Source organism: Ruditapes philippinarum, unplaced genomic scaffold (assembly GCF_026571515.1).
Source record: "Ruditapes philippinarum isolate M1 unplaced genomic scaffold, ASM2657151v2 ctg149_1_1_1_1, whole genome shotgun sequence".
Taxonomy (NCBI): domain Eukaryota; kingdom Metazoa; phylum Mollusca; class Bivalvia; order Venerida; family Veneridae; genus Ruditapes; species Ruditapes philippinarum.
In genome coordinates this window covers 38,225-61,659 of record NW_026859317.1, presented here as the reverse complement: position 1 = coordinate 61,659, position 23,435 = coordinate 38,225, and the positions used below count along the sequence as shown (strand labels likewise).

The 23,435-nt window shown below is 31.4% G+C and overlaps 1 protein-coding gene across 5 annotated transcripts in view; it reads left to right on the top strand.

The window, feature by feature from the left end:
* The window catches only part of LOC132756051 (E3 ubiquitin-protein ligase PDZRN3-like), a 204,068-nt gene that overhangs the window by 157,325 nt on the left and 23,308 nt on the right, over positions 1-23,435 (top strand). For 4 of the 5 annotated variants that reach the window (XM_060747021.1, XM_060747022.1, XM_060747024.1 and 1 more), the window contains 2 exons: positions 11,364-11,593; positions 19,885-20,023. In XM_060747021.1, the coding sequence (XP_060603004.1) occupies positions 11,364-11,593; positions 19,885-20,023 (369 nt within the window). Of the gene's footprint in view, positions 1-6,309; positions 7,191-11,363; positions 11,594-19,884; positions 20,024-23,435 lie in introns of those variants that run through there. The other variant, XM_060747023.1, reaches the window with a different exon arrangement.

Genomic DNA, 23,435 nt, shown 5'->3' with positions numbered 1-23,435 from the left:
ATGTTCTTTTTTAAAACAGATCAGTCATTATCCCTAGATTTTATGCCCCATTTGAGAACAGACTTTGTAGCCTGAATTGTGAGGTATTCTGCTTCGATAAACTCCAATTCCCTTTGTCTGCTACAGAATAAAACATGGGTAATTGTTGTCTAATGGTGGCCATAAAATGTTTCTTCTTCTTTTCTTGGCTAATGTAACAGTGTTCCATCACTTTTATTTTTTTTGTACAAATACTTGATATTTTCCTTGAAGATCTATCCATTAGGCTGTAATAAGTTCTGAATTTCCTGGATAAGAAAATCTGTGAAGGAGACTATATGGTAGAATTAAGTGGTTTTTTTTTTTTTATTTCTTAAAATTCTTTTACCGTAATAGGAGGGTTTTAAATGCCCTGTAGTCTGCATACTTAATGTGATTGTATAAGAATATGGTAGTTTACATTGAGAATGATTGAAATCCAAAAAAAAAAGAGAGAAAGAATTTTTTTTGTGGAAGATGAGGCAAGTGGGAGATAAGTTATGCATAATGTATATTGACTAAGGTAATACTTGATATAAGATAGCTTGTTTCACAATTGATTAACTCCCAGAAGTTGATAAATGGACATGGACTGGACATTAATCATTTGTTACTGGTCATGATTATTCGCTTCATTATTTCAATCAGAGAGTAATTGTTTATTTCTTCTAAACCAATGTTAACAATTATTGTGTTCTCATTGATTCCGAGATTGGAACCGTCTAACAAATTTTTGTATGGCTCACACAGTGCTTCTTTCTTAAGATATTGGTTTCTGTCGAGAGGAAGTGCTCTCGTTTTGTTGTTAGTCTAGCTGGCGACAGGTTGCTAGAAAAATTGTAATATCACATGGTTTTTCTGTGTTACGGATACAGTTGGGACAATAGGCTTTGCAACTTTCTTCAGCATGTTTTGTTTGTGTGCAATATGTGATACGACTTTGTACCGATATAAGATAGGGTTGATGAAAGCAGACGTTGATATTTCATCAAGGATATCACGGGCAAGGTACGTAATTAATCATTATGTGCTATTTATAATAATTGTGTTATGTCAGTATAAAATGAACGGCTTATTTTCGTATTGTATTACTTTATTGAATACCAAACCATTTCAAATGATTTGTAACGGATGCAGTCTCTGTGTGTTTTTATGGACAGGTACACTGTATTTACAAAATTGGTATCTTTAATTTCACTTGTATCAAGGAAAGCTTATGTTTTTATATATATATTGAAGAGGTTTTATATTACTGTAAAAAGATCTAATTCAACAAAAATGCTTTTCAAATTGTTAAAAATGTGCTATCAATAGATGAAATTACCCACTTGTTAATTTAGTTTTAAAGAAATTTAATAGTTACATTAAAATTCATCACATTGCCAGTTTATATTGAATTATTATAGAAGAAAATTACTAGCAACACTTTGAAACGTGAGAACTTTGGAAGTATGTACAGCGTCTTTTAAGAACTATTCATTTATGAACCCTTGTTTAATGACTGTAGACATTTGAATTAGTAAGACAGTAAGACAGTAAGACAGTAAGACAAACTTTATTTATAGTCGGTTATGATTAACAGTACAAAACATAAGCTTTAAGCTTGTATCCGACATGAACAAAATATAGAAAATAATAATAAGAAACAAAGAAAACAAAAACAAACAGACACCATAAGATAAAAATACATACAATTAATTAGTCCCCTACCGGTTTACCGGAGGGGACTTTAGGTTTACCCTCCGTCCGTCTGTCCGTCCGTCCGTCTGTCTGTCAGTCCGTCAGTCCGTCCGTCCACAAAACTGGATCCCGCTATAACTTGAAAAGTACTGAAAATATTTTTATGAAACTTGATATATGGATAGATGGCAGTATGGAGATTATGCATGTCTTTTTCTTTTCTTCCTATGTTGAAAATTCTGGTTGCTATGGCAACAAATAGGCTGAAAATATGGCAAATGTTACATATAAACTGGATCCAGTGATAACGCAAAAAGTACTGGAAATATTTTTATGAAACTTGATATATGGAAAGATGGCAGTATGGAGATTATGCACGTCTTTTTCTTTTCTTCCTATGTTGAAAATTCTGGTTGCTATGGCAACAAATAGACTGAAAATATGGCAATTTTTACACATAAACTGGATCCAGTGTTAACGCAAAAAGTAATAGAAATATTTTTATGAAACTTGTAATATGTGTAGATGGCAGTCTGGAGATTATACACGTCTTTTTCTTTTCTTCCTATGTTGAAAATTCTGGTTGCTATGGCAACACATAGACTGAAAATATGGCAAATTTTACACATAAACTGAATCCAGTGATAACTCAAAAAGTACTGGAAATATTTTTATGAAACTTGACATATGGGTAGATGGCAGTCTTGAGATTATGCATGTCATATCTGTTCTTCCTATTTTGAAAAAAAATTGGTTGCCTTGGCAACAAATAGGCTTAAAACATGACAAATATAACAATATTTGTGATTAGTAAAAAAGAGCTGAAACTTTTTATGAAATTGCATCTTTAATTCCAGAGTTATCTCCTCTTTAAAAATTTTGCTTTTTAAAATGTTATATTTTGGTAACAGGGATGTTTCAAATATTAACTTTAGAGTGTCCTTCAGTCCGTCTGTCTGTCTGTTCATAAAAACTTTTTCCTGTGATCACTTTTAAAGAACATTTCCAACAAATTTACTTAAAATAGAGAAAAATTTACACATTAGTGAATGGCCAATGGCCCTTCAGAATGCTGATGGGGTTCTATCCGGTAGGGGACTTATGGATTGCTTGCAATACTATGATAATTGCTTGTTTATATAGTCATTGTAATGAAATCTGAGCATTTACAATGAAAATATAGTCATATCTATTAACAGGGTTTTACATATATACAGATACATAGTACATAATTCAAGGAAAAGACTAAATTTATTTACAAGCAAAAAACAGGAATCAAGTAAAATAGAACATAAACGATTAGATGCACATAGAGCAGGCACACTTGTCATTACTCCATGTTTCAATTAGTCGTTTAAACTCATTTAAGTCAGATGTACATCTTAGATCATTAGATAAACTATTCCAGATTTTAGATGCTTCAAAGCGAAAACTCTTTTTACCATAATTGGTTGTGCGTACTTTAGGGACATCTAAAGTTTTTTGGTATCTAAAATTATAATTTGAAGAACGCACATTAACAAGTTCTTGAACATACTTAGGAGAAATGCTGTTCAGACATTTAAAAACTTCAATAGCGAGTTGTTTAATTCTACTGATATGGAGTGAAGACATATTAGTCAGTTTAAGCAGGTCTTCATAACTTGATGAATAGTCATTAAAAACAATTTTCAGAGCTCTATATTGAAGTTTTTCCAACTTGTTTGTGTTGTCCTTACTACAAAAATGCCAGACTAAAGGGCAGAAATTAAAGTTGGATCTGATAAAACTTTTGTATATAAGAATTTTTGCATCCAGATTAAGTAGAGGACATAGTCTGGTTAATACATTTATTTGTCTTGCTGACTTTTTACAAACATTTGAGATATGAATATCAAAATTTAATAGGGAATCTATTTCAATACCTAGAAGTTTTACATGAGATTCACAAGGAATAGTGGCATCAAGAATCTGGAATTTAGACACATTTTTACAGGTTTGTTTGCCTATACATATAGCCTGAAACTTCTCAGGGTTTGCTTGCATAAGATTGTCTTCAAACCATTTAATCATGACAACACTTTCATCTTGTATTGTGCTTTTGAGAGTTTCCACATTAATATGATTAAATGAGAGGGTATTGTCGTCTGCATAATTATAAACAGAACCCTTTTTAATGAAATAAAATATATCATTTAAGAAAATGTTAAATAAGAGGGGACCAAGAATTGACCCTTGTGGAACACCTTTGTTTATTTCATTCCACTCACTACAGATTGTACCTAGTTTTACTTGTTGCTGTCTTTTAAACAAAATTAAATGAATTATAAAAAATGTGTTCATAAAGACTTCTATAATTCATCAGTGTAGTCTGACCATCTTTTGATTTTCTTCTTGATATCCCCAAAATTGGTAATGGACAGTTCCAAAAATGGAAGCTGGACAAGTCCATTTAAGAAATTCAGCAGGTTATATTAGACAGGTTAAGTTAATGACACTTTCTTAGAAGATACAAGGTTCAGCTCTGTGATTAAATGTTTTCAAATTTGTCTGGAAAGAGCATGTGAAGATGGTTGCTATGTTCTTAAGATAGAAGCAAATATTTCAACATGTCACCGACAACAAAATCACTAGTTTTAGAAGGTGAAAAACTGTTTTGTCTGTGTGAATGCATTTGTTTTCAAGAGTATTCAGAGAGTAAGATGTTTATTTCGAGGGTGCATTGAGAAAATTGTCAAAGATTGTCGTAATGTTATAAATACAAAGATGATTTCTCAAGAGTCATCTGAATTGTGATAAAAATAAAATAGTAGATTATCAACGGTGTGACAATCTCAAAACAAGAGCTGGTGAGGATTTTTTCGCCCCTAAAAGTGGGATTTATTAGAAGCTTTCGGTAAGCACTATGATTTATTTATGAATGAAATTTTATCAGAGTTTTATGAATGAGCACGAATTTGAAAATTAAAATGGCTATATTTTTAATTAGATTCAATACTTACTTTCTTCAAAGGAATATAGTGATGTCTCGCTCAAACATAATCGTGAGGCGATTTTACTGACAACTTATTGAATTTCATGTCCGTGAATTCTGAACGAATATTTTGAATTTATGATCCATCTCATAAACAGTAAGTACAGCTGAATTTATAAAAATTAGATTATTAAATGTGTGAGCTGAATTAAATATTGGATTTTTTTTTATTTATATTCTGAAAGTCAATTAAAAGTGCCATATGTTTTTCAATATTTTACATAGATATGTTATATCATAGGGTGAAATCTATTTAAAAACATTATTATATCACAATCATTTCATAAGATCATGAAGTACAAAATTTTTCATTAACTGATATGAAAGGAGATATTTTATGGCGATTAGAATGGTAACAAATATAATTCATAAAAAGCAGAGATTATTTTTATGGTTATCATTTTTTTACGGATTGTCAATATTTGTTACATGCTGCAATAACTGATGATGACATTTATGGTAAAATATGTGTATCACACTGGCCGATCACTGATTTGTCAGGCTGATTTTCATGAGCGATTTATGCTGCAATGTTCAAGGTTCTAACCAACCATAAGTTTGTTTTTCTAAAATCTTTGATATGATCCAATATTGTTTTATGATGTCATCTTGTTTATATAAACATTGTGTCAGTGTGTTTATTTTTACTTTTCCTTGTTTCGGTATGACTTGTATCTGACTGAATGTATAACCAGTTGTATGCAAGGAGTGACATTGATTGCCTGAGATGCTCGCATGCAGTCATTTTAGCCAGGCCAGGCCATCTTCAAACCATTCTGTACTATATGAGAAGTTAATCTCAGTACTTTTGTGAGGCTACTAATATTTCACTAACTTTTATCATTTGAAGACACTTTTACTATAGACTAGCTTGTTCCAAATTTAAAGCTATACAGAGCACAGGCACAATGGTCAAGGTATGTAACACTATCTTCCAGAGGTTGCAAGTTTGATCTCTGCAGCTTCTCCACAAGCCTCTTTGTGAGACTTTATTAAGTCCGACAGTGAGACTTTAATGTCCGACATACTGTTTTCTACGTTTTGACATCACTATTAATAGTAATGCATACACTAAAACATAATTTAAAAAGAAGTCTAGAAAGTAAGTCTCAAGTTGGTTATCAAAACAAGGTTGTAATATTTATCACTGGATAGATTTTAGAGTTTTGTTATTTGAGCCCAATTTGTGCCATTGATGCATGTAATTTCTTTCCTTAACTGTTACCTTTGTATTAGATGGTCAAGAAAAAGAATGGAGTTAAACTCTCCATGTCATGGTTATGGTATGAGGTTCTTAGATGTCTTGAGCAATTAAATGAATTGTCAAGTTTAAATTTGCTTTTAACACTGCAATTTAATTCTCATTTAATTGGACAACATAAATGTTTACTTAACATTTAGTGTCATCGTAACTGGTCAACAGTGATAATTACTAGACATTATCAATTAATTAAAACTGACATTTGAATCTGACCCTTAGGGGTCAAATGTCACAAGAGGTGTGAAGGAGATTTAACTTTTAAAAAGAGCCTAAAGGGGTCAAAGTTAGGAAGTGTATTGGGGCAAATGATGTGAAAATGATCAGTGTTTACCATGATAAGATCTTGGTATGTCATCACTGGACAAAACATCTATCAAATTGTATCTAGTCAGGGAGGATAATCAAAGGCTATCATCATTAAATGCTTGAAAAAAAAATGTTTGAATTTAAATTGAAAGATATCGTTTGAGCTACTGAAGTGGACTAATAGTTGTTTTTGGAGTTTAAACTTAAATCGTGGTCTTCATTTTTCTTTGGTCACAGCTGAGAAGTATTTTAAGCGACTAAAGCGGAGTGGAGTGTAAAATTGATATCTGATTAGTACTATATATGTACACAAAAATTAGACGGGGCTTAATATATATTTTTTATTCGGTAAAGTTAAGGACAAATTTACGAGGGTTTAAAAACCAGCATTTGTCACAATAGTGTTTATGCTATTTTAGTCGCAGTGGAGTAAACAGTACGAGTTAATGATATGTTTATGCTTTTAGTTTAAAGAGATTGCGATATATGGTATATATAAACATAATAAATTTCTCGCACTGGGAATAAGTGGAGCAAAAATGATTGTAGAATGTTGAGAAAAAAACAACATTTATTTTTGTTTACAATAATAATAAAATCTTGATTGTCTTTTGATTGGTTGACAAGGGTGAACATTACGATAGTATTTGAGCTGTCTACAGAGCAGTTTAAGTAAACAGACTATAAATTTCTTTTCAAAACAGATAAACGTTTAAAATCAAAATGGTATTAAAGAGAGACCGGGGACGGTATTTTACACGCTTGTGGAAATATTGATTATAATTGGAGTTTAATAGTTTTATCAATTCTAAAGCAGTGCTAATTGAAAACAAAATGAAAATGGTTGTTCAGACTAGTGGATGGATTTTAAGTTTTAAGGATGTATTGAAGTTGGAAGTGAACCTGCATAAGGTAGTTTAATTTTTTATAACTTTTGCAAATTTTTTTTTTTTTTTTTTTTTTTTTTTTAAGCTCACTCTTGTTAGTTTGTTTTTTTGTCTCATTGGCACTTTTTTCCTTGAAACTGCATGATCAGTGACATTGCTCTTTCATGGGATTTCTCTCAAACTTTTTTTATCATCTTTGCCATAAAACTAGGTTATTAAACTCAGTGAAAGGAATAGTTTATTTTTGCATTTTTATAACCAAATTTTAATTTTTAAGTGTTTCTAAATTTGTCATCTTGATAGCTTCAAGGAGTATAAACTGTGTGTTAATGATGCATATAAATTTACTGTGTGAAATATCTTAACAACATAATACATTTTGCATGAAAGCTCGATTATTCTAGAGGTTGCGTGAGCATAATTTCATAAATTTCTATGCAGTTATTATCAAAATGATACCAGATATTTTATTTCCATTTTTTTCCCCCCAAACATAGGTTAGAAATATATTTTGCTACATTTTCATTTGCATGTTACACGAAATAACCTTCAGTTTAATGCATGGTTAAATGGACTTAGTGGCGACAGTTACACTTTTTTGAAACAGAAAGCAATGTGAATTTATTGCTATTAAAGCCCCAGAACATATCTTTTTTCACAAAGGAAAAAGTTTTTATTTCGTATACTATCAAATGATTTCGCTGCATGAACTAGATCGATGAAATGCTCGTCAATGTCGGAAAGCTATCAAAGGATAAAAATGACGGGATGATACTTAATAGTGTATACAAGTCAATTTTTTTTTATAATATGAACACTTTAATGTCAGTAACTGCAATATTCAGGTGGCAGTTCGTTCTTTGATCATGGTCACGCTTGAGCGCAAATATGCGTAAATATTTCATTAACACGGCAGGGAGCAAAAATACATGCAAAAAGAAAACAGGAATAATTAAAGGGGTCTTGCGCAAATGTACGATGATGAGTAAGATTAATTCATGATTCATGGAATGGATTAAGCGTGTTTCACAACCATTATGATTTTTGTTGCCTTTGTTCTTTAAGTCATAATTTTGTAAGTTATTACCGCTAGTTGGGGAGGTGGGGAGGAGAAAGCAGTCAAGTGATTGCATTTATCAGTTTGATTCGCAGGTAACAGTAATGCATGGTGAGAAATCATTGACAGAGCTTAAGCCTTTAATGGAGCTAAGGTGGTAGAACTTTGTTTTCTGCGAGCAGGATAAATTTCTTCATCTAGGGATTCAGAACAAAATAATTTAAGCAAGGAAGCTATAAAAGTCTTCCTCAAAGGTGACTAAATCTTAAGATAATTACAGCTTGAAAGGGGCTACAGCAGAAACTTCAGGAAAAACTTGTTGTTAAAGTTGATACAATCACTGCCAGGATTATTGTATTATCAATTTAACATGAAATGTTTTTGATAAAGTTTTGTTCATTTTGATTCTTATATTATTAAATTGCACTGCTTGACATTATAATGTAATATACTAATAAGGTCATTGTGGCCCAAGGTAAATTGTCTTACTAATGGGTTATTGCCCCTTGATTTGGTATGACGAGCAAATTTCTGACTTGAATATCGTGGGGGGTCACTTTTTACACATGTTAATCTGCAATAAAAACAACTGTATTATCATTCAAGCGAAAGTAGTCATTTTGTATTTAGTGTGGACAATCATTGTTAGTGACCAGACATGGCTTCTGGCAAAAGTTTTGTTGAGATCCAATCATTTGATAAGGAAGTGTTGTATCTGATAATAAAAGTGTACAAAATCACTGTCCTGTTTGTTTATCCTTTACAAAAGCTGTTAGTAATCCAGTTTTGATCAATTTCGTAAACATTCGTCCCCAGACAATAAGGAGATTAAAATGGTGGTTTTATTATCAACAGGAAAGGTTTAAGCTGACCAAATATGAACATAAAAAAAACTGTACTATGATCATACAATATGAGTAATCATGATAAAACAAAATTTAATCTTTTGTCTATATGTGTGTCCGTTTGCGTGGGGATAATTTGTTTCTTTTGAAAAGTACATGAATAATGACTAGATAGATTTTTACAGTTACAATTGGATGATATTAGTCCACTGTGATGTGCGACACTGGTCTGTGTTGATATTTCATCTATGATGTCAGTGGTAAGATTGTTGTGTACAAGACAAAAGATTTGTGGTTTTTACTAAAATATTATTGTTTCATCCTATCCACATTGTGGTTATTTTAATGTATTGCTGGTAGTGGAAAATTAGTTCAGGCCCACATTGTTATTGGGTTGTTGTTGTATTTAAGAAGCAAATACACCGCTTAGTATTAGAACCATTGGCTTAATTGGCTGCTCCTCTTTTAATCTGCTCGACCAAAGCATTTTTCAGGTCATGTTGCTATATATTAGGCTCTCATATCTTGAAATTCCCATTTCATTACATTAGACAATTAGTTATAAATATATTTATTTAAGCTCAATTTCAAAACAAGTTTTTGCAACTTGTATTACTTCTTTTTGAGTCTGATTCCTGGAACTAACCAGTACTGGTGTCATATTAGGAAAAATGGTTATTGCCCAAGTATGGTTTGAACTCAAAGTCCTTAGGTTGAGAGGCAGACACCTTAACCACTAGGCCACTGCTCTTGTCTGATGGACACTTAAAAATTCAGTGCAGAACAAGTCTGTTAGACACTAAAGAGGCTATAATAGGATTAAAATAATAGTACAGGTTACATGATAAAAAGATATATAGATAACAGTTGTATATTAATTAATTTTTATTGAACCATTTTAATGATATTGCATGATATATTCATATTTTTCAATTATTGATTTGAGATGTAACACATTGAAGCAGCTGTGAAAATCTGTCCTGAAGGTAGCATTACTTTATTCACAAGTCTTGAAGTGTTTATTTATTGCTCTACAAGTGAAATAAACTGTAAAAAATAGAGGAGAGCTTTTACCATTGTCCTAAAGTGGTACAAATACAGTCATTCTGTTAATTAATGTTATCATTCAGGTACTCTATTGATGAATAATAATGTAATATTATTACTTTCTTTGATGAAGAATTTATAAACCACTTAACCACTTACTGCAAGTTATGAAGTAAATGGTAGAAACATTTTTACTTGTGTGTGAAAAGCTGCTTTGCGTTCTTTTAGATGATTTGACAGATTCCTTCAAAGTCTATGTTTCTGGTTGCACCATGCACTAGAGAAGAAAACTTTCCCAATTCTGCAGCTGTTGACAAATCATTGATTACTAACTAGTCTAATAGCTGCGATAAAAAATAACATGAAATTATCAATCCCAAATTATGTCCTGAATGTACAAAATTGTTTCCTTTTTAATTTGATCAGAAGTAAATGTTGTAATTATTTATAGAACAAAAACGGATATTTATAAATACTATAATTGTGATGGCCCGTTAGTAGAGACTGAAGCTTATTATTTCTTCTTTTTTGTTGCTAATGAATTAAAAAAAAATCAATGCGGATGGTTGCAGCGTATGACTAACTGAAGGTATGAGTTCATATCGGAATTATAGCATACGTGCAGGCTCTTGCCATAGACTAGGAAACTCGGAGCTTAGGCTTGGGAGTAAAGTACAGATCAGGGAAAAATATACTTTTCTCTCTTCGCAGTTGATTGGTTTTAATCATCTAATCTTATCATAATTATCATTGACCAGTATCTACTGGGAGAAACTTCGCCACTTTTCAAGTGACTCACATTGTCGGAGCTTGTTCTCCTGTAATAAGAAAATTGTTATAACATAATGTTCAATTAGTCATAGATTCTTCTTACTGTTGCTCTTCAGTTTCTGGAGTTATGAAAGGTTGGATTGGTACATTGTTTCTATGCAATGTGTTGTAGCTGTGGAGATATTTTATTCTAAATATTTGTTTTCTTATTGAAAAAAAAAATTAAAAAAAAAGAATATTTTTCACAATTTTGAAAATGATAAAGACAAATATTTTGTGTCTAAAATCTTTTCTTTCTTTTTTTTCTTTTTTTTTTCGTTCAAGTGTGTCTAGAAGATCTGATTCTGGTTGGACATAGATAATGGCGATACTGTTTTCTTTTTTTATATAAATAGAAAATAAGTTTATTATTATTGAAAAGTAACCAGAAGCTTGCTGTAGATATAAAAATGTAATAGATGTTTTCTTATATTTTCAGGTAAATGGCCGCGATTTATCTCAGGCATCCCATGAGGAGGCCGTAGAAGCATTCCGTACTGCAGAAGAACCGATAGTGGTCGAAGTTCTCCGTCGTGTCAATAAAAATAAAATGAAAACACGGTCAACACCAGCCATGGTTTCAATAGGGACACAGACAGAGGAGGATATCTATGGATATAACCGACCCCCTACCCCTCCACCAGCTTTCTACCCATTTCCATATAGCGGGTAAGTTTTTGTTAAACGTGTAAAATTTGGACCAATTTTCAGCAATATATTATATACCAGTACCATTCCAGTATTTGGTTGCCTTACAGCTGAACAGTGTACTTGTCTTGTGAGAAATGTAATGCATTTGGCTTTTCTATAAAATCGAAATATGTTTTTAATAAAGAGAAAACATTGATGGTTTAATGAAAAATTCTCAAGATAGGTTTTTGGGCATATTATGTATATCTAAACTAAGGCATTGTAATACAAAGCAGCTTGTATGATACACATTAAATAAACTAATTCATAAAGTCTCAAATGGATTAAAGATAAAAATCATTATGTCTTCATTAGTGTAATAATCTATGAAAATCTACAACAATTCATTCATGTTATTCAGAGAGGAATTGAGTTAATATTCTAAATTGATTCACAATTAGACCATTAGGTCAGGATTAAAACATTCATTTAAAACAAAGGGTTCTTTTAAGATAGGTTTCAATCTGTTAAAAGATAAATGACATACAAAAATGAATTATTATAAGATAGGGGGACCTTACCTGCCGCATTTGGCAAATCAAGATGAAAGATGTCGCCTAAATCGTTCGGTTTCGGAAGTTTTAGTTACATCAATTAATTCATGCAAAATAATGATATGTAATTAGACCCGGGTAGATTGTTATTATGTCAATTTGATACCCATCGGTAGTGTAAATTGCGGTATCAAATTCGCGCGAAAACTCAAAAATGGATGTAAAAACACCTGTAAATTGGCTACTAGACATATAAATCGGACTTGTATTTTTACGCTCAAGTGATGGGTTTTTTGTTTGACTGACCATACCATTAAGTTGTATACTTAACAAGACATATTTGGTAATGCTACTTTATGCAAATTAGATATCACATATCTGAAACAAGTCTAAATTACATACAAGATGAAAGTGTTTTCCCTTGGTATGAATTAAAGGTCACTATATAATTCAACATTTGAAATATGCACTGCACGCCTCTTATGAATTGTTGGAAAGTACATTCTACTGTCAATCATAGAGAGGGAAATTTGAAGCCAATTTGATGACTTGCATTTTTAATTACGCCCAAGCATGCTGATAAGATTTTGAATGCAAGAATGTTTAAATAACTGTTTTATTAGGATTTGGAAATGATAATTTTATAAGGTCAGATTCAAATAATTAATGTAATTCTTTAGATATATATAAGGTATTCTGTTCTCAGGTATTTGTGCAAAAACACTTTATGTCAAAAAGAACAAAGCAGGAGGATGTTAGAATTTTATTTCAATAATTAATGAATATATTGGTTCGATTTATGCCTAATGGAATATATTGTTTAGATTTATGTCAAAATGAACATATCTACAGTAAGATTTATGTCAAGCATATCCTAAATAAAATTCCTCTTAGAATGAACATATCCGTAGTTAGATTTTAAGTTTCCTTTGTCGGAATGAATAGCAAGACAAATGTTGGATTGTGACAGTCGGAAAAAGAAAGGAATGTTAGAATTAATGTTAATATTACGTGATTAAACTGATCTAGCCAAATGTGCGGCACGGATAGGTGGCGCTATTGGTTTGATATTTGAAACTAGAGTTGTCTCGGTAACTAGATCCCTTACATCATTGACAAATGAGCAAGAAGAGATGCTCGTATCAATGATAAAAAAAACCTTTTTTCGGTGGATTTATGGATGTCACGTTCTGATTACAAACAGATTAAGTTCCCCCTTTTCTTATTATAAAAACCAAAAAGATGGAAATTTTCAAAGATTGAATAGATTTGCAATTGTTTGTTTGATTTGTCGATTCAGTTTTTAACATGAATAGGTCTGGGGAGGGGTAGTCATTTGATTGTCACTCTTATCTTGTGGTAGTTTGCATTCAACTTCTTTTATCATAGGTATCTATTACAGTAGGAGATTTTTCGGGTGGTCTGGGTTTGAAGTTGAATAACAAGGTGAAATTAAGCCAATAAAATGTCCACATAATTGATCTGAGGCTTCTAATAAAATTTCAAGAAGTAAATGAAATTCTTTTGACCTACTGGAAAGTGATCGAGACACTTGTCTATTTCTATAATTGAGCAAGGTCATTGTATCCCCCTCTCTATCTCATACACAAAAAATGTATAAATATAAATTGATAAAAACTGTATTAGAGAGATTTTAATCTTTTTTACATTCAAAAGGGTGCTCACAAAAGAAAGATAAAAACCTTGAAAAAGTTGAATTTTTTTTTACCTGTTGTTGGACTTTATCCTTTTTCTTAACAATCACATTCCTAACATTTCAGAGTTGCTTTTAATATAAGTACTTTTAAAGTCCCCATTAAGGTCATCTTTATATTTAGATTTTATGCTATTTTGAGTTAAGAAAGGAACTTGTTTATTTAGAGATTCTACCATTAATAAAGTTGCACTTTTTGGGTTCCTCTTATATTCATTATGTCATTAAAATGGTAATAAAAATTAGATTTTGGCACAATAGCTTATGTATTCAGACAAGATACAAAAGAAAATGTTCGTAATAAAACATCGGTTATTCTCGTAACTCTGCAAGCTTTGACATCATTTACAGTTAACATAAACCATCTCATCAAATTTGCTTAACCTCCTTAATGCTTTACTTGAATAACTTTTGGAGCAATAATGTCTCAATCAAATTGCTGTTTTTATAAACCACAGGATTTTTATCCGTCATAAAAAAGAAGGAATTTGCTCATAAGCCCAAGATGAAGCGCCAGTGTTATAGTTATGATGAAACTATCTGCAGCTGCTGGCAGCGTGTGTAAATCGTGGATCAATCACGGAGAACATGTTCGGCTGATGTCTGCTGATGAATTCATAACAGTTGCACCTTGCATTAAAAACAGATAAACTTAAGTAGTTCATCCAAAATACTGAAAACAGTTTAAAAGAATTGAAAAATTTGATTACAAAGACATAATTTTGTTAGAAAGGCAGAAAATTAGTCTGTGACTGAGTTAAATCTGGGTCTTTAATCAAATGTTAATGTATTTAACAAAAATTAACAGCTTCTAGACTGAAACAACATAGTTTTTTTTTTAAATGAAGTAAAGGGAGGTAAGTTATTGAAATATACAAGGTCATCAGAATGTTCTGTAAGGTTGTCAAACAGTTACACATGATAATTCTTCTAGCAATGAATCTATTAAGGGGGTTAAAAATTGACTTTGCAGGAAGGACAGTCCCAAAATCAAATATATTAACACTTAACTCTACCTAGTTTTGATTACCAACTTTGTAAATACTATTGTTAAAGTGATATGAGGATTTCTAATAAAACCAATGATAAGTGTTGAATCCAAGAAACATTTCTGTCTTTTATCTGAACATGGAATAATTACTTGAGGTGTTTGGAATAAATTCCTGTATTATCAAGATTATATATTTATTTTCTGTTGGAATGAATCATTGTGGAAAGCAGAGGGTCTGTTGAAGTATTTAGTGGAGGGAGATTTTTACCTGGTTACCAGGTAGAGAAAACCATCTGGCAACTATCAAAACATTCTTACTAAGATGCAAACAGTTCCATAATGTACCCCAACCATTAAAAAAACACCCAAAACCAGCAAATCTGTGACTTTGGGATGATTTGTATAACTTTTGTGGTGATTTTTAAAGATGAAAAAAAGAATAACACTTTATTGCGTATTATAGATTTGGAAAGGGAAAAGTTATTGTTATAGTGACAAACCCTTAAAATTATAAAATCCACAGTACAACTCTAATCTTTCTCCATCTCTCAGTCAAATTTCATATTTTCTGACATGAATAAATCTACGAGCTTGGCCATTACTTACCCCCACAGAAGCTACTTTATCAATATTATTAATTATTACGCATTTTCCGCTGTAATTATTTTGTCAAATTCAAGAATGAAATCGAGATGGTAAAACCTAAGAAAATGATTATTGTAATAGGGTTATAATAAATTCAAAAAAATAATTAATATAATCATTATAATTACAAAGCTAAATAGACAGATAGGTTGATTTCAATGCTTTATTTGCTTCAATAGCGAAAAACGAAGATCTTTCAAAGTTAACAGTTTTATGAGAAATATTAATTTGGTTTATTCCTGGCCGAAGATTGTGAATAAAGAGGCTCGAAGATTGTGAATAAAGAGGCTCGATAGTGATTTTCATACATCATCTTAATCTAGTTTATGTGCTCCGTATTGGCAAAAATTACTTCGATTTGATGCAATGTTTTGCGATAAGAATGTCTTAAGAGACCACGATAAATCGTGAGTGAATAACAGAATCATCAAAGCGAAAAACCGTTCTGCAATTCTAATGGGCATTGTTTTTTTTTTGCTGATGGAAAAGAGAAATAGGATGTTTCTGGGATCTATATGTATGATTCACTTTCTTTTGTAGAAAATATTATGGGTGAATGTTTCTTTGAATATTTTAATAATTTGCCTGTGCTCTTAACATAATGAATGGTTGCATTTAACAAACTGTCATAATACCTTGTTATTTATAGTGTTTTGAGATTTGTTTAGGCAGGAGATATCTAACATGTCTTTTGGTTATTTCTGTATCTTTTAGTTAGTTTACATATTTTTGCTTTAAGTTCAATGACTGGGGCATTCGCGGCCAAGTGCACTTGTTAAGCTTGTTGGCTTCAATCCACTTGCCCTTCACTGCCATGGGTTTGAGTCCATGTCTTTTAGTCAGACAAGTTTCATGGTTCATGTATCATTATTGTAAAAGTGGTTTGAAAAATATCCAAAGTCCACTATCATGGAAATTTTCCACATAAAAGTTTTCTTAAATATAATCTCAAGACAAAAGGAAAAAGATGTAAATCAATCTTCTAACTATGCCTTTGCAATATTGAGGTGATTTCTCAAGAAGATTTTGAGCTTAAAATTGCATTATGAAGATTCTGTTGGGAATACGAATTGAGGCCTCAGAATTTCACATGGACTTGAATTTTAATCTACAATGACAGAGGTGGCTCTGTCACATAATGCTGCCAATCTGGTAAGGTGTTAGCATATAAATTACAGTTTTTACTTAGAATTGTTCAATTTGGTTAAAGTTTTACAATTTTTTGTCAAGTTCTTCAAGTGATGTAGGTTCCAAAACGTATTTTGACACAGACATTTTTTTTCAAACTTGACTGATATATTGTAGCACCAAACTTTATGAAGCTGTTCATATTGATAGTCTTATATTTGGAGAAATTTTATCGCTATAAATAAAACACTGGTAAATACATTAATTATTGGTTGTAAAGTAACATTGAACATTCAACTAAATACAATTATTGTTGAGGTAAACTGAAAATCACAGTTAAAGGTAAAACGGATGTTTTTCTTTTAATATTTATAATAATTCATTTCATTATTTCCATATCTAAAGCAAATACTTTTGCACCCTTACCCTGCTGGAACTGATATGCCACCATTATAGAGCCACAGGCCAGCCCGCATGCCCATGCAGCCTGACCAGGCTCTGTACCTAATTAACCCAACTTCAATTCATCTTAATATCCCTATAAAATCTAGAAATGGAAGCTGGACAAGAAATGTAAGAGGTTAAGGGTTAAATGCTACATAAAAGGAAATTGGCCTTGAAAAATGGCAAGAAGAGACTCTCACTGCAAAAATCTGAAGTATGTAAATAGCCCTATCTTTCCTGAAGAAACCAAGATAAAACAAGAGGAAGTCAGAAGTAACTGTATTTTGAGTTATACATTTACAAGGTGTAATCTGTGATATACAACATATTCCAGACATTATGTTGAGGTATTCCAGCTAATTAGGGAAACATCGATAACTCAAATACTGATACAAGACCTCAAAATTTTGGCATCGCTACCAAACTTGGAATTCCAAAACAACTGATAAACATTGATATTGTAATAAATAGGTATCTTGGAATTTGTTTTGCATGATATTCCCATTCACAATTTTTCTTTTTTGCTATATTTTTTTTTAAATAACAACAAAAACAAGCTGAAATTTTGATAAAAACTTCATTGTAACAAAAAGAGAAAAGAATTACACTTGCAAATTTCTAACATAATTTTTTATTTCATGCAAACGTTATGGCAATGATTTAATGTTTTAGATGTCATATGAGTGAGTTTTTTTGTTGTTTTTTTTGTTGTTTTCAACAGAATAGTGATAATGTAAAAATGATTTAAATTTAGTTTTATGTTTTAATTTTTAATGTTTGAATAAACAAGTGGACATGCGTGCATGTTTGATGTGTGAGTGTAAGGAGGGGGATGTGTGGGGGAATATTTACAATAAATAATGTACTAAAATGCATAATGGCTGTAAGTGCAAGTGACAATGCTATTAGCATTATTTGCATATTAATAATTATTTGCATAAATAATTCATTTATTTTTTCTATTCGATACCAGTATCTTTATATTAATGTTAATATTTGAAAACAAGCCCCATAAAAATCTTCTGCTCTTAATGAGGATAACTTAATATTGATTTATATGATTTTAATGAGTAAGAAGAAACACTTCTGCTACTAAAAACGCTCATATTTCTTCCATAAATGCTAGTAATCTTCATAAAGGCATCATTTTTGTTTCTCCTTCTGTCTAGTTAACACTTCTCTTATTTATATAATTATGAAAATACAGCATACTGTGAGATGTTCCTGGAAATAAATCAACCCCACATGCTCCAAATTACCCCAAACCTCCTAAAATTATTGCTAATTCACACTAATTACTATTTTGTAATGAAAATAACTGCCTTAAACACACAATTGTAACCGAAGCAATATTAGAAACAGCAGACGAGTAAATTCCGCAAAATTCCAAAACTTTATTTCTGGTTTGGTAGGTAGGTAAAGGGTGTCACGATGGAATGCGGGGCAGAATTTTGGCATAGTTAAGGGCTTCTACTGTTAAACAAGTATAAGAGAAATGATTTCAATCATAAGTAATAGTTAGAAGTGGTTGAATTACGCAGATAGTATCTGGACTCCATTTGAGCTACAAATGAATTCAAATACATTACTGTTCGACATCTATGCTTTAAATTAAGCAAAGCTGCGCCAGAACTGACATAGATAATCCTAGGGATAATGGGACATAAGCTCCACTGAAACAGAAAAATTATCATAATTAAATAAACAATTGTGTTATACAGATTCAAGTATCTTTTATACTTGTTTTCATGTTAAACACTTTAAGCCCTCAGTAAATAGTGTATCATCAATTAAGACCATTATACTAATCAATCTTGCTCACTTTGAAGTCAGCCATGATCAAAGGGATCATGTTTCAGGTGCTATTTTTCTGACCACCACACTCATTACTGTAATGAGTTTTTCAGCTGACCAGGCCACCATTAATGAACTGTTCTGCAATATGCCGAAGTTCATTACTTAAACCTTCCGTCAGGAGCAGGTTCTTTGAGATCATGTTTCTCTTAGAGTTAATTGGCCTTGATAAAAATATCCATTGATTTTGACCATTTATTGTAAATAAATAAAAATACAATGTTTGTTGACCTTTTGACTTTTGTTTCCATGTTCTTTTTATTATTACGGCAGTGATATAATTAGTCTATGTTAAACATATATATAATCTCATTTGTGGGTATTAGAATGGCATGGAAGGTAAAATGTTATCATCATGTAAAATAAGCTAGATTAGTATCCGAAATGTTATATCCGAAATGATTGCAATTATTTAAGCGCCACACAGGGTGTTAATTCATATCACTATTGATGCAGGCCCTGCAGACATCTTAGATTGATTGCTATCAAACATTGATGACATGTTACTTCTCATTTTTTAACCAATCAATCATCAGCTTGTACTGATGATCCAAATATTTCAAAATATTTTTAGGTTTTTTTTGTGTCTATGCAAACATGGGGCGAACTGATATTCTCAGTGACGCTAGGGAATGGTACAACTCCACTTTATAATTGATGCTGATATTTGCTGCATACATTTTTGATGCAAGCAAATGATATTAAAGATGGATGTTTCAGATTTCCATAATTATATAATTCGATTAATGTAATTGAGGTGCTTGGTGTGAAATGGTTGTAACTCCATCTTTGTTTCATATCAGTTTTGTCAATTTCTCCCCATACTTGTGAAATACAATATGTTGAAACAGCGCAATCAGCAATGAGACCTAAACAGCTGCTATTTATCGAAGCATTTTAGCATACATTTAAACTGTTTGCACATTTTCAAAACTGGACTGAAAATTAAAAATACAATTTCAAAAATATTTTCCTACAATAAGTTTTCCGTGTATTACAGGTTATTAGAACCATCGTCACGTAGACCATTAATGTTTTCACAAAGTACAGACAATATGGGTCTCACCGATATAGAGATGACACAGTTCGACTATGATGACCCGTATTATGATGAACGTCAGTACGAAGTAGAATATGAGGTAAGAATTTCTTAAATGTTATTATACATGTGATCGGCACTTCTCCATTGTGGATTCAAACCCAGCAATGTGCTTGCGATTCCTTTATATAAGGAGGCTAATTGAAAAGCAAAAGGTATTGGCTCAGGTGATCTCTTTCTTATTAGGCCTGAAATAATGCGAAGAGATTGTCTGAGGAATAGAGCTCGGAAATTGACATATGACCTATACAGTGTGGGTATGTACAAAATCGACAAACAGTTAAAGCAACATACTGTTGTTTGTTTTTGTATCAAAATTATGACTTTTTTCTTCTAAATGTGCATTTCAAAAAGTTAAAAGCTTTATGAAAGAAATCCAGTTTAATCAATGTTGAAGAGTTTGAATGGCTTCAGTAAAGCTCTAGATTTTAGACATTTGAGACATTTCTGACAACTGTGTGGCAGGTCCAAATTTATACCTTACTTTAAGTGATTGTGTCTGAAATAGCAGAGGCTGCCTGAATATTTGCTTCAGTATTTTTTTTACTGTATTTTTGTAGTGCAAACTAATTTCTTAGATATAAAACTTCAATAGAATGGTAGAAAAATTCTTAAACTTTCTATTTTAAGTAAAAGCAATTAGATAAACATAATTGGTATGTAGAGAAAAAATGTGCAGGTGCCCTTTAGTTTCAAACTTTTAAGAAATTCCTTAATGTATATTGAATTAACTTAACATCACAGCTACCAAGTTCTAACCGGAAACTCTTTATTGGCTTGTTATGCAAAAAATTTTGTACAGAATCTTGAAATATTCACAGTGACCAGAAGTGAAGTTCTAACCGGAAATTCTAAATCTATTTTCTAAATATATATAAGAATTCAAGAAATCTTATCTTGAGGAGTGCTGCTTATCTAGAATTGGAAAAATGTAGCTGACCACAAAAACTTTGATTGGGGAATTAGTAAAAATGTCAAATGTGCTGATAAGCCAAAGTGATGAAAGCTGTAAAAATAAAGAGAAATGAGGGTATTGGCATGCCTGGAAGATATTGGTTAGCAATAGAGGGAGATAAAAATACAGGGAGAATAATTGAAAATCCAGGGAAAGTTAATTGAACAACATGTGATAAATGTATTAATACTTGATCTGAATGACCTGTGTCAAAACTGCCCTAAATAAAAATATAGTACAGTGCTACAGGAATTACCCCCTGTCCTAATCCCCCACTCCATAAAACATACTGCCGAGAAGAAACAAACATTGTATAATTTTTCCAATGATTCTTGATTGAATGCACCATAATATGCCTGAAAACTTTAAAAAAGAAAATATTAAAATCAAGGTGTTAACAGTGGTTATGGCCTGACACTTAAACACCAATCCTCTTGAACCACACTCCTATTTGGCTTGAGTCCCCCTAGGAAGTTAAATTATCAATTAACAGTTATGAGTTATGCTTGATAAAGTCAGTTTAGACACATCCTAAAAAAAAAAAGGAAGAGAAATTCAAAGTTTTGATGCTAAAATAGTGTTTAATATATAATTATGCAAGCTGCATGAAGCCCAATAAATATTTGTATTGTTTACTGACAATTTAAATAAGACATTAAGTAATGAAACTTGTCCATGTCAAAATTGTACCCTAATAAAAATAATTAACATTTAATACAAATAATCTTGAAGTAACTAATATCAGCAACTCCACACAAAAGCCATACAAGTTGACTGCCCTGTATATTTACTGTAATACATATGTTTAACAAATGGAAATAAATCTTATAGTTAAATAAAGAAAGAGCCAAGAAAAAATTGATAATCGGCTGCTTAAAATGACTTATATATGATCAGGAAAAAAAGGGAAAGATATATGGTCCGTCAGATAGCCTTGTCATAACTTTTAATACGACCACCAATGTAGCTATGGTACACTTTTCTGAGAAAAAAATAGATATTTCTTATCTGTCAAAGAATTGTATCCATCTTTCATGCTTATCTTAAATTATTACATTTGGCAAGATTTTTCGGAGCTAAAATAGATTATCTTCAAACATATTGTGCCATAAACAATACATCAGATGAGGGAGTTAGAAATTGCTCCCAATTCTGTTTTCACTCACAAGTATTTTCATGGGAATTGTTCAAGAAATCAGAATTGATAGTTAACTGTTTATTTGTGTTACCTAGCAACTCTTCAAAAGTCAAGTGTTTGTTGAGAAATCTTACTCAATTTTGCATATTTAAGGATTGAGAACTTTCAAGTCTTTTTTTTTAACTGTAGAGAATTAATACTTTTTTTTTGCAGGTGGAAAATTGAAATGAAATTGTTTAGCTTTCAGTTATATCTGTTATGGTTTTTGGAACTTAAGTTATTGTTACTCTGCTTGTTTCCAAATTTTATATAAGTATTTCCATATTATCTCAACAAACAGTTCCAGGGTCAAGGCTAGGCCGAGCCCTACCCTAAAAATTTTAGCAACTATGGTACAGGTAGTAGTGAGTATGCAAAAATAAAAATTTGCTTTCTCATTGTTTTCATAAATTGAAGACATCCCAAGTTCATTAGATTTTGCTTAAACATATGTTTTCTTGAAATCTCATTTATTGAAAACTATAAAGATACTCATCTATTTCATTATTGAAAAAAAAAATCATAATTAAGACTTTTCTTTGATGTAAGTGGCCGTTTAAAATCGGCACTTGATCTGTTGCCCTTCGGGATATTTGATTGACAGGATTTGACCCACGTCACTTTTATGAAAAACGCTTGAAGATATAATATAATTTACTGTTTTGTCTGCTCAAAAAGAGATCTTCAAAGAGAAAGGATCATTAACTTTATAGTAAAGTGTCTCCTTTTAATTGGTTTAGGACCATAAAAATATACAAGGAGCGTGACACTTTCCTACTACTTTCATAATGGCGAACAAACGTCGCTAATGTTTAATCTTTCGATGGTAAAAGAAGGAAACTATATGATTTGAGATTTACAAATCACACATGACAGGTCTGGTGCTGATGTGACATCAGTAAAGTCCACGTGTTGCGACCTTACCAAGTGAAGTGTCAAACTATGTCATCATCATCTCGGGTTAAAAAAAAATGATGTTGAGAAAAGAGGAAAAATCTTCAGGTGTTGAAGAAATACATGAAACAGATGAAAGAGACTATAACAATGAGTTCTATCATAAAAAAAAGTGATGTTGGTATATGTAACAGGCCCGCAAGTGTGTTAAACAGTCCCGCAGAATTTTTTTCATTGTAGTCCCCTACTGTCACTGTAGCTGTAACTTAATTATATGGTGACACATTGCAAGAAAGATAAGATTTTGAACATTAATAAAAATACAAAAAAAGTACAACATAAAAGAAATGTTCAAAGGAAAATCAAGATGTTAAAAGGAGGAAAAATCTGGAAAGAAATCTAAATTTTATTTCATTGTTTACTTGT